The sequence below is a fragment of the Thamnophis elegans genome, chromosome 4 (assembly GCF_009769535.1).
Source record: "Thamnophis elegans isolate rThaEle1 chromosome 4, rThaEle1.pri, whole genome shotgun sequence".
In the NCBI taxonomy this organism is placed as follows: Eukaryota; Metazoa; Chordata; class Lepidosauria; order Squamata; family Colubridae; genus Thamnophis; species Thamnophis elegans.
The window spans coordinates 41420715-41433999 of NC_045544.1; the positions used below are offsets into that span (position 1 = coordinate 41420715).

Genomic DNA, 13285 nt, shown 5'->3' on the forward strand with positions numbered 1-13285 from the left:
ATTTTAGTACATGCGCTCAAAAGCCCAATTGGGCTTATTATCTGGGGAGGTCTTATTTTTGATGAAACAGGGTAGTTCATAATAATTTATAACTGGTCAGAACAAATGAGATTCCATCATCATTTTAGTGAAGAATTTAAAAGGGTTTAACCACATTTAGTCATTCTGGAGTACCAGAATTATTCCCATTAATATATAATAGTCTTCCATTTAGTACATTTTTTTCAACAACTTATTTAACTTACAAAATATTGGAAGTCTACATACATTTTTAAAATTGGTACTTTGGCCAATTGGTCAGAGGACAAGTTCTGGAAAAGGCACCAAAGATCCTTCTTTTAACATAATTTGGAAAGATAATACTATGATGAATTCCTCAGCATAATAAGTGCCTGGCTGCTTATTAATTCAAATAGCTGAAACTCTCTGGTGGACCAGGATCAAAACAATTAAAGAATATTGTTAATTCCTTAAAAAAATGTTTCTACATGAGTGCAGACGGATGTGATGCTTGTTAATATACTTCTGCTTTTTAGCTTGCAACTGCCATGGGAAGGCAGAAGAATGTTACTATGATCAGACGGTGGCAGACAGAAAGCAGAGTTTGAATATCCATGGAGAATATCTTGGAGGTGGAGTATGCATTAACTGTACCCAGAACACTGCAGGCTTCAATTGTGAAACATGCATTGACGGATTCTTCAGGCCGAAAGGGGTAAAGGATCCATAATTCTGGTTTCTTAATTCCAAGTCATCATTTTAGATGCTACCATATTAAATGAAAAAAATAACAACGCAGCACTCTGAACTGCATTTATTCTAGTCCAGAGGTGGATTTCAAATCCTGGCACTATCGGTTTGCTCACGCATGCAAAGAAGCATCCAGATGGGTGGGTAGAACCTCCCGCCCCTGCCACAACCAGTTTGGCCAATCCGGGCTGAACCAGGAGCAACCCACCTCTGTTCTAGTCTCTCTAGCCTACTAGTTCCTTTTCAATGTGGGAAAACCTAAAGGAAAAGTTGCACAGGGAATAAAAGGAACTTGTGTTGAAATGAAGAAACGTAATGAAAGAACAAGGACCCTCTGCTATTATTTTTGTTTGCATGGATGAAGATGTTTAAACCTAATTTTTGGTCAGTAAATCTATATTACATTATTGCAACCATTAATAGGAAAGTAATCATGAAATCTTTCCAGCTTTGCAATGAAGGGAAGGATAGTGCTTGAGCTTCCAAATTAGGTTAAGTAACATGATCAGGAGGACCAGTAAATCACTTAATTGCAGGGGTGGGTTGTTGCTGGCATTATGTTGGTTTGCTGCACTCATGCGCGTGCCATGCGTTGCTTGCACATGCACAGTTGCCTGTAAATTGTTCTGCACATGCACAGAACATTATAAAATGCCTTAAAAACATGACGGCAACAGCATGGGCAACCGGGGAACCAGTTTGGGGGCTGGGCCATCCTGCTGTCCCTACTGGTTCAGTGACCCAGACCCAATTTCCACTACCGGTTCGCCCGAACCAGTGTGAAGTGGTAGCAACCCACCTCAGCTTCATTGCTTTGATTTTGCTTCCATAGGTTCATCCAAAGGATCACCAACCATGCCAGGCATGTCAGTGTTATTCTGTGGGCTCTTTAGATGGCACTTGTGTCAAGGATGAAAAGCGAGCTACAGGAGGTGAGATGCTTGACTGATACAAAACTTTATGTCCCACATCTTCCAAACTAATGTTAAGTAGTAGCTTCTTTTCAGTAAGCTACTTCTCTGATAAACACCATCTTGCAAGAGGCCTTTTGAAATCTGGTTGCCTCTGTTCCTGCAGAGCTTCCCCTCAGAGACCCAAACTGTTGTCTCGCATGTTTTCTTTCGGTATTGCTATGTTGTGACATTTGCAAATGAAGGCGGGAATTTTTCCTCCCAATTGACTTTTAATTTTTCTTCTTTTCTGTATCTTATCTTTCTCTCTCTTTTTTTGGAAAGTCATTGTTGTGAACCTCTATGAAAACATAAAAAAAATATTTTCCCTGGTGTGCAGTCCACAATGGTCTTTTAAAAATAGCTGTACATCTGAACTATACATTTACATCATTCTAAAATATTTTTTTAATCATTTTGCTAAGAGCAAGGTTTTTTTCTCTTGAGATGGTAATTAGACCTAATTCAAATCCCCAATATATTTTCTCCATTTTTGTTTGCACTTGAAAACCAAAATAAGACCATTTGTGAAATGATACATTATGAACTACGTAAAATTGCAATGTAGTCTTAGTAATATCTAAGGGCAGTTTCTGATAGCGAAATAAAGTTTGTACAACATGTTATAATAATTTTTTAGCATTGGTTGTTGCTAAGATTAGATTAGATTAGATGAGATGAGATAAAATGAGATTAGATGAGAATGCTACAAACTTCACAACAATTTTTTCCCTATAAGGCAGATTGAATGGAATAGTATTAATTCTATTATCTTTTTGATATTATCACAATGGTGTATATATTAAAACATTTTTTAATGTTTACATTAAACACCAAAGATTTACAAGTTAAAAGTCCAACAGAAGCAAGAATCTGATAAATACTGTATATTGCATAAAAGTTTTTCTTCAACACATAAAGTCAATGTCCTTCTGCCGGGGCGGGGGGGGGGATTTTTAAGGGAGAATAAAACATGAAGTTTAGTAACTAATAAAAACCCATTTACCTATTTGCAAAAACCCTTTCTTTATTAAAGTAAGGGAAAGTTAAATATTCTACTATCCACCAAATAAATTAGAAGAAACAACACTATACCATCTAATAATGAATCAATCTTACAAACTGCTTAAATGAAGTAAGGATAAATGTTAGTTGCTCATAACATATACCCCCTAAACCTAAAACAACACCAAGACCCCAATTCTACTGAATCTAGGTAACCTGGAAAAAGTTAGTCCTTATTTGAAGGAAGGGTTAGAAAATGCATTCATTTTGTTAATAGATGTTCCTGACATATTTGCAGGTCAATATGATTGCATATTAGGGGTATTGAAATTGACTGTGTTAGTGCTCACAGTTTTCAGTAAGGAAAAGTGTGTATTTGAAGTAAAATATATAAAAAATATATCTCTGAATTATTACCCCAAGGGGAATAAGAACACTTTGTTCTTTGAGGATAATGGGATGGGATGATACTGAGTGGCTTTTTGTCAACTTAAAGCTTATACCTCATGCCTTTCTGTGCATTAATGCAAAGGATTGTGGGATGTAGTTATAATGGCAGCAAAGTACTCTAGGATCATGATATGTTCTGTATCAGTCCCATTATCACTGCAATAAAGAAAGGATTCCATTATCATCTTTGCAGAAGGTTTTTTTATATAAAATCAGAATCCATAGACTGGCGAGGACCTAGTTTTATAGATAAACACAGGAATTTAGATGACATAGGTATTTTTCCCTGGAAAAACTTTGATCTTGCACTGCCTGAATCATTTACTGTATGTCTTTCACTGCCTCGATTTCCCACTGCCCTCCACCCTGCCAATAAAGTAAACACTATTTTTGTGTTGATAAAGGTTTATATTGCTGTTAACAAGCAACTGACATGAATACACTGCACTAAAGGAAAAATAAATCAAAATTCAGGCATGTTCATGTACATGTTTAAAGTTATAACATGGTTAAGGTGACCAGACGTCCCGCTTTTGGCGGGACACCCCCGCTTTCCAATGCATTTTCCCGCGTCCCGCACGCTTTTTTAAAAAGCACGCTTTTTTTGGCGCTCGCAGCTCCCGCCCATCAGCTGCTAGCTTGCTGGGCTGGCTCATCGTTCTGTTCTCTATCCTACCAGATGAGCCAGCCCAGCAAGCTAGCAGCTGATGGGCGGGAGTGGCGAGCGCCAAAAAAAGCGTGCTTTTAGCCTTTTACCTACTACAAATTTAAGCCAGCCCAGCCTGCCGCTCACTGATTGGATTGGCCTGGACTCCAGCCAATCAGTGAGCTGGCTGGGATGGAAAATTTTCAGCACGCCACGTGCTGAAAATTTTCCATCCCAACCAGCTCACTGATTGGCTGGACTCCTTAGCTGAGCACGCCTGCGCGAGTCTCCCATTTCATTTCGTCTTTGTTTTGAGGTTGCAGCTGCGCTTACTCACTGGTGAGTAAATCATGTTCATGTTATGATTTGGTACCGGTGGGAATCGGGAGGCGCTGGGGGGAGGAGACAGCCCTCATCTCCTCCTTCTCCCCCTTTGCGGAGTTCACAGCCAGCCCCTGTGCTGCGCTGGCATGGGCAGCAAAGCTCTGGAACCGAGTGGAAGTTCTCGGGCGGCTGCTCCCTCGCTCTCCTGCCTTGGAGTCCGTTTGGAGTCTGTTTCAGTCGTCAAGATAACTTCTACTCGCTTCCCGGGCTTGTGCCGCCCGGCAGAAGCCCCGGGACCCAGTGGAAATTCTCTGCGTGAGGTGAAACGGCCGGCAGCAGCCTCGCTCTCCTGCTGCGGCTTCTGTTTCAGTAGGGAAGAAAACTTCCATTCGCTTCCCGGGCTTGTGCCGCCCGGCAGAAGCCCCGGGACCCAGTGGAAATTCGCTGCGCGAGGTGAAAGGGCTGGCAGCAGCCTCGCTCTCCTGCGGCCAGCGTCCGTTTCAGTCGCTTCCCTTGTCCGTCTTGATTGCTGGAAGCAGTAACAAACGGCGCGTCCGCTCCGCAGCGCCCTGACAACCACCCCAGCCGGTGGCTACCGGGCCTCGCTGGAGTCAATTGCAAAACTGCGTTCAGCGCTTTGAGGACCTGAGGCATCTTGGGAAATGTAGTTCCCTATCAGAAAGAATGGAGTAGCTGCGAATTTGTAACAACATAATATAACTTGGTGCTTCGCAGGTTACAAAAATCTCGTTTGATTTGCACACTGTTTTTTAAAAGTTAGATAAAGAAATTATGCTGTGAAAGCGACTAGATAGCCCCCCCCCCTTCCTGTGTGCGAGAAAGGGAAGGAGAGGAAGGAAGGAGGGAGGGGGGAGGAAAAGAAGAAGGGAGGGGGGAGAAGATGGAAGGAGAAAAGATGGATGGAAGGAGAAAGAATGGAAGGAGAAGGAGGAAGATGGAAGAAGAAAGGAAGAAAAAGAAGAAGGGAGGGAGAAGGAAGGAGGTAGGAAGAAAAGGGGAAGAGAGGGAAAGAGCAGAAAGACAAAGAGGATGAAGTTGATAGGCAAGAGGAAGGGGGAAGGAAGGGAAAAAAAGAGGGAGAGAGGAAAGAAGAAAGGATGGAACTAGAAAGGAAAGAAGGGAAGGAGGGAGGAAAGGGGAAGACAGGGAAAGAGCAGAAAGACAGAGAAGGTGAAGGTAGATAGGCAGAAGGAAGGAAGAAGCAAGAAATAGGAAAGGAGGGAAGGAGAAAGGAACAGAAGCGAAGAGGAAGGGAGAAATGGAAAGAGCAGAAAGACAGAGAAGGTAGATAGGCAAAAGAAATGAAGCTGAAAGAATGGAAGGAGGAAGGAAGAGAAAAAAGGAGGAAGGGAGTGAGTGAGGAAAGGAGATGATGGAAGGAGAAAGGAAGGAAGAGAGGGAAAGAGCAGAAGATGGATATGTTGTCATGAAAGGGATCCGGGCACAATCTCACCTGTTCCAAGTAAAGTTGCCTTTTGCAATTGGCTACCGGTAATCCTCGACTTACGACCAGGATTGATCCCCCAATTTCTGTTGCTAAGGGAGACGTTTGTTAAATGATTTTTGCCTCATTTTGCGACCTTTTATTGCCACGTTAAGTGAATCATGGTGGTTGTTAAGTCAGGAACATGGCTGTTTAGTGACCAAAATTACAATGGCATTGAAAAAAGTGACTGATGACCATTTTTCACACTTAGCGACCATTTTCACACTTAGCGACCGTTGTGGCATCCTCATGGTTACGCGATCAAAATGTTGATGTTTGGCAACAGATTCGTATTTCTGATGATAGTTTGAAATGGTGACAGTATAAATTATTGCTGGTGTAATACTTAACAATGGTTTTTAAGGATTTCTTTTATTTATAGAATACCTTTTTTATTATTTTGGGGGGATTTTTACTTTTAAATTGTTTATAAAATGTATTTACTACAAGAAATGTTCCTTTTTACAAATGTGATCTTTGCAAATCTTTGTGATGCAATATGTTCAGACCAGGTTTATGTGTCTCAAAGTGGCTGCTATTCTATGGGCAGGCCAGGTTGGTGCAAGGCAGCTTTGCCAGATTTTGTGTGTTTCACCCTCATTGAATTTTATATCGTATAAAGAATGGAAGGAGGAAGGAAGAGAAAAAAGGAGGAAGGGAGTGAGTGAGGAAAGAAGAGGATGGAAGGAGGGAGGAAGGAAGGAAGAGAGGGAAAGAGCAGAAGACAGATAAGGTGAAGGTAGATAAGCAAGAGGAATGAAGGAAGAAGTGAGGAGTCTCGAGGAGGGGGAAAACATTTAGTGACCAAAGTTACAATGGCATTGAAAAAAGTGACTGATGACCATTTTTCACACTTAGCGACCGTTGCGACCATTTTTCACACTTAGCGACCGTTGCAGCATCCTCATGGTCACGTGATCAAAATTTTGTTTGGCAACAGATTCGTATTTATTCTGGTTTCAGTGTCCTGGGGTGACCTTTTGACAAAAAAAATTTTTTTAATCAAGCCCCCCCCTCCCCCCCCCGGTCAAGGGTGTCCCTCTTTTCCAATCTGAAAATCTGGTCACCTTAAACATGGTGGCATTGACTCAGTTCTTCCAAGGTGTAGGAAGGTACCTTTAACTGCTTTTTTTTTTTGAAAGGAAAAGATCCAGGTAGAGCACGCTACATTTGATCTGACAAAAATGTGAACAAGCAGTATAGCAACCAGAGAACATTGCCTCACATTGCATATTGCAGGCACAATGCCTATAACGGGAGCTGGCAATCTTAAGCACTCAAAGAGGCCAAAGGTCCTAACTGGAAGCTCCCCCCTTCAATTCTGGAGCTGACTAGAAATCTGGTTCCCCCACCATAGAGTCTCCTCCTAGCGCTGCATCCTTTTTCTTCTACCTGTGCTAACCGAAAGCCCTATCAATTGTGGAGCTGACTGGAAAACCTGCTCCTTGCCATAGTCTCTCCTCCTGGTACACTGTACTTCCCCTCCCCCCAAACCAGAAGCTCCTCTCAAAACTGTGGCGCCGACCTGTGACAGGGAGCAGCAGAGGGATGAAAGAGCCACATGTGGCTCCTGAGCCACAGGTTGCCGACTTCTGGCCTATAAAATTACATATGGCAGAAACCATACTTATAAGCTGCTTGCATTGTCCAACAGGGTAGACAAAGGCAATGATGTCACCATTGTTTCTAACATTTCCTACATCAGTAACTGTTTCTCTTTATTATCAGCATCATTGCTGGAGCCTAGCGCTCCTTTTATTAACTAAACTTTTATTAACCTGCCAAATGGCATTAATTCAAATTTTTTTATTGCCGGTTATCAACATTGTTTTTTATTTCCATTAAATATTAATGGAAATGAATCTGATTTTGATCATGATTTTCCACACTTAGATAACTTTCCCAGTTAGAACTCATTTAGTTTTCAGTTTCCACTGCATTAAAAAAAACTGAGCTTGTTGCTGGCTTGATTGTGCTGCAGGTTTGCATCCTGGATCCTGTCACTGTAAACCAGGTTTTGGAGGAGACAGGTGTGATCGGTGTGCATTGGGCTACAAAAATTTTCCTTACTGTGTGCCCTGCAATTGTTCTCTGAAAGGCAGCTTGAATGACGACCCTTGTGAAGGACCTTGCAGATGCAAGGTATGGATTTCAATTTATTTTCTTTTTTTCAATGTTTAGTGAGTATAAACTCTTCATCTGCAACATATCCTCTTCATTTTAAATATTTCTGGAGGTGCCGCGGTATCAAAATGCCATGACACTGCCCCTTGGAGTTCTTATGATGTGGATTTGATCTTTTAATGTGAAGTAACTACTTAGCAAGTTATTCTTGTTAAAGCAGATTTCTTTTCCAAATAATGGCTTTACAGATAACACTCCAGAGCTTATATAACATCATTGTTTTTCAATATTTCATTTGTTGATGATCATCTAAATACTGATAGAGAAACCTGGAACGGAAAAAAAACCTCTTCCAAATAGCCTCTTCATCTCTGTCCTTCAGGCCTTGAAGAACTTCCCCTAAGCATTGGGCTAGTGAGAGCCTGAAGCTCAGGAAATATGAATGCCAATGTATGGGGGAGGTTAATCTAGGGCACTTGGAATTGTTTTTTTCTGATATTTTACTAATTAATTAATTTGTTATATTTACATAACTGCCCATCTCAGAAATATGGCTCTAAGTGCTACACAGTGAAACATAAGCCCTACAGTGAACCATATTAAAACATAGCATAATTTAATGACAAGCAAACAAACCAATATCAATATTTTTTAAAAGAGTAGGAGACAGAATCTTTGGTAGATAGCAATCTCATCAACTCACCTTTTCTTTGAGATCCTCAAGCCTGCTTTACTGTTGTTTTTCATGGCTATTTTTTGCCCAAGCTTATTATATATAAGATTTGTGGCCATATAAGTTTCTTAAATAATAAATGAATACATAAATAATGTTTGATTCACATCAGGGAGACCCAGGTTTGTGCGTATGTATTCTATAGAAACATTCTCTTTCATTGGGTTGTTGACAGGATGAAATGAAGAGAAATTATATTTTAAGTTGCTTTGAGCTGTTGGAGAAAAGACAGGATATAGATGGGCAACATTATCATGAGCACAAAACGATATGAATACAAATGGTCTCGTATGGACCATGGTTAACTTAAACCACTAGCAAAAGCCTTTAACGCATTTCTACCCAGTGCTTTTCTAGGATGCTAGAACTATGATGCATATTACAAATAGGGAAATAATTACAAAAGATAAAATCACATATTAGTTCAGTTAGCAACCATTGTTGAATCTGGGTAGCTTGGAAATTTGGCTACATGGGGTGTTATTAGCTGTCATTATATATCTTTGTAATAAGGGCAATATAAAGAACATAGGCAGGTGTTTTTGTACATATGCTCATAATTTCCCCTTGAAATAAAAAATGTGGGTTAATTCTTTTTCATGAAATATACAATATAAGCATACTTTCCAACATTGCACCTCTTTGGAAGTTAAGATGCCCCAGAACGTGGTGGGTTTCCAAACTTTTTATTACCAGTTCACTCTCACACTCTTGTGTGTGATGTTTCTGCGCGTGCACTGAAGCGCCTGGGCGGGTGGGCAGAATCTCCCGCCACTGCTACTACCAGTTCAGCCGAACTGGGAGCAACCCACCTCTGCCCCAGAAGATATTCCAGGGTTTACTGATGATGATGATGATGATGATGATGATGATGATGATGATGATGAATTTTCTCTATCTGAGGTTAAAGAAAGGCAGTGCTCTAATTTCAATTGGGATAATTAATTATTATGCTTTTTTGTAGTTCTCAAACCTTGTGTACAGAGCTTTGTTGTTAAGGGAATCCAGGATTTCCCTCATTTGAGTCCTATTCCCCCAAAGAGGTAGGGCCCGACCCTGCTGGTCTTCTGAAAAACCATGAAGATTTGGCTGTTCCCAAGCCACTTGGCCCAGGTTGTTAGCAATAGCACTTAGACTTATGTACTGCTTCTCAGTGCTTTACAGCCTTCACTAAGCAGTTTAGAGTCAGCATATTGCCCTCAACAATTTGGGTCCTCATTTTACCCATCTCAAAAAGATGGAAGGCTGAGTCAACCTTGAGCCTGGTGAGATTTGAACTGCCAAATTGCAGGCAGCTGGCAGTAAACAGAAGTAGCCTGCAGTACTGCTCTAACCACTCTGCCACTGGCTCAAGGTTGTGGCTCACCATGACTCACCATGCCATAGTCGGAAATGCATGCATGTGTCCCTGTTTCTAGTGAGATTTCTTTTTTTAGGAGTCTCAATGTTATTTTCTTATGTTATATATTCTGATTTTAGGTGCTTTTTCTCTATTCACCTTCCACAATTTCTCTGGTAGGTCGGTGGCCTAATAAATAATTGAAATACACAAGTAAGCAAGGATGAGACAAGAGCTTTGAGGTCGAATGAATAGAGTTGTTCTGTCTCAGACATATCTTTTTTCTTTATATTAAGCACAAATAAGCAGCATGAGAACAGGTCAACTTCACACAAATGAAACTTGGTTGGTTGGTTCTTGGTTTATTGGATTTATATGCTATCTCAAGGAGGCTTCTACAATGATTTCTCATAATTACTGGTGAACCTTGTGTTCTGTTGTGTTTGACAAAAGGTTCGGGATGCAATAAATAGGGCAATAGCTCAGTTAAGTAAACTTCTTTATTAAGCAACAGAGAACTACAACTTTAACACCAGAGAAATGTGAAGCGCAATTCATGGTTGACAGCTCCTTTAAATATCCCACTGTCAACTGCGATTGCCCAATCAACAACAAACATTCCTCCCTCCAAAACGGCAACCAATCAACATCTTAATACTCAACATGTTCATTCTTTACTTCCAACCCAGGAATATTTTTTATTTGTTTCTTGAAGTTGGCTGTGTCTCTTTTAATTTAAAAGAAAGTGGCACTGTTTATTGATAACTCTTTTAATAAGGGATCTGTCAAAAGGATTAGAAAGTTATAATAATATATACCATCTGCTCTGATACTCCCCTTTCCTCATTTTATTTAAAATTATTTTCCCCCACTTTCCTCAGTTGCTTTTCTTTTATGAGAAATGGTACAGTTCAGAAATTACTTTTAGGTTCGCTTCGGTACATTTATCCAATTCTTTAGCTGGAAGGCAAGTGAATTATTTTTGATAGATGTGTATCAGTAGAGAATCACAATGCTGGCTGTAGCTGGAGAATCATGATTTCCGTAAAAGGGTCAGCCTTCACTGGCCTGCAGTCAACTATATTTGGCATCCATACTGCAGCAATTATAATAATGTGCACAGTATTTTTGATGAACATCTTTCTAAAATAATCCTTTCTTGGCTGAATTGGAGGGTAGAGTGACATTATGGCATAAAAACCATGATCCAGATTGAGACCAGAGCGAGAAGAAGGAGTAATAGCCCATGGTAAATCCCTGTGCTTATTTTGCACTGGGGGAGGGGGGGACTGTGCTAGCATCTAACTATTTCTTTAAAGAAATATATATATTTAACCCTTTGCATTTCAGTTCAAGCAACATATATAAAAACAGGTTGCCATAGTGAAGCTAGACAGTAGAGTGTTATGGTCATATTTTTTTCCCTTTTAAAAAACATTTGCAGATTGTAGAATAAGGAATGTATTATTGGAAATGGCCTGCAATTGTTTTTCACAGAAGTCAAATGAAAGCAGAGCCCACACATTTTTTGGAAATGAAATAAATCAATGCCGCAGGATGGTTCCTCCACTGTGTATACAGCTTTCCACTGCTTGGTGCCAAAGGTTTTGGCTGAGCATTCTTAACACACCTGGAAAAACACTATGTTGTGGGATACTGCTGTAGTTTATGTACACTACAAGGAACTAGATTTGTGACTTCGTGCTTTACAATAAATTTAGCTCTATCCAAATCAAATATCCCTATGTTGGTCATAATGTTGAATATGGTGGTACTGATCTCCTGTTGCACTTAGACCAATCAGAAAGTAGTTAGAAAATGGTAACTGGACCGCTATGTGTCCTCTGAGGTGAAATTTGGCGTCTTTTATATGTTGTCTATTGACAGAAATATATTATTAGATACTGTATATGCATATCAAATTAAGCAAGGCAAAAGCAACAAGAGGCAGGTAGATTTACTTCTCCTGCATGACAGAAAATCTAATATTCTCCTGTGAATTCCTAGGTCTATGTTGAAGGAAAGAACTGTGATCGCTGTAAAGCCGGCTTCTTTAACTTACAGCAAGACAACCCCCAGGGCTGTGAAGCATGTTTCTGCTCAGGAATAACAAAGGACTGTACAGATTCTCACTGGACTTACAGCATGGTAAGGAAAAGCATAGAAATGCATACATCCAGCAAGCGTATCTTTTATTGTAAATAAAATCTTAACATAAAACTCACTCTGTGGACTTTTTCTTTAACATGCATATTTTCCCTCCTCAGAGTAAACAACATGATTTTTTCTAGATGAAAGCCAAATTTTCTAAATTTTCACACTGGAGAGGTATTTCATTATCCATGCCAAAGTGAAAAATGCAAACATGATTTCCTCAGGGAAATTTAGTTTTTGGCTGTAAAAATATGTGAAGGAGATGGAAATTATATGATTTTTCAAACAGACAGATAAAATATATACGGATTGATCTGTATTCTGCTCCTACAATTGAACTTCCACCCTGATCTGGAAAATTCCTTAATCCTCCAGATCTAATATGGTGATGCACAGGATGCGGTGGGAGCAAAAAACATCTGTAGTTAATCTTATAGTTCATAGATGTATAACACACAACCTAGCCGCCTATCGTTGTGCCTCAGACACAAACTATACACACTGGGAAGCCCTTGTCTGCTTTTCCTTGCTGACCAGTTTATTCCCCACCTTCAGGAGTGTGAGGAAAATACTACCAATACATCTGAGATCACCAGTACGCTCCCTAATTACACTTACATGCCCAGATGGATGTTTACATGGATGTTTTTGAGATTGCTTTAAGTTGACGTATCCATAGATGAGTGATGTTTCTGGACATTTATGGTAGCATGCATAATAGAATATGCATACTAGTGAAGATGAAGGTGAACAGAGTTTATGTTTATCTGCTGGTGCATTTGTAAATACCATACTTTTTGGAGTATAAAACACACCAGAGTATAAGACGCAGCAAGGTTTTGAAGAGGAAAATTTTAAAAAAGGTTTTGCACTCTGCAAACCTCCCAAAAATGGCCCGTTTTTTGTGAAAACGGGCCCGTTTTTCCTTAAAAGGGGGCATGGATAACCTTTAGGAAGTTTATAGAGTGCTCCTGGGGGCTGGGGGGCAGAATTCCCCCCAGCCCCCAGGAGGTATAAATAAAAGATTTTATTTAAAAGGGGGCATGGATAACCTTTAGGAAGTTTATAGAGTGCTCCTGGGGGCTGGGGGGCAGAATTGAGCAAAAACCAGGCAGTTTTTTCTCATTTATGCCCTCCCCAGCCCCCAGGAGCTCTTTAAAGATTCCTAGAGGCTCTGCACAGCCATTTTGGTGAAGGGGCAGGGTTTCGGGAGGCAAAAAATGCTATATTCAGTGTATAAGACACACCCAGATTTTCAGCCTCTTTTTTGAGGGTAAAAAAAGGTACGTCTTATACTCCGAAA

General features: G+C 40.2%; 1 protein-coding gene across 1 annotated transcript in view; it reads left to right on the forward strand.

The window, feature by feature from the left end:
* The window catches only part of LAMA2 (laminin subunit alpha 2), a 499033-nt gene that overhangs the window by 203925 nt on the left and 281823 nt on the right, over positions 1-13285 (forward strand). Inside the window, 4 exon segments of the mRNA XM_032215335.1 lie at positions 537-715; positions 1583-1682; positions 7614-7774; positions 11836-11976. Of these exon segments, the coding sequence (XP_032071226.1) occupies positions 537-715; positions 1583-1682; positions 7614-7774; positions 11836-11976 (581 nt within the window).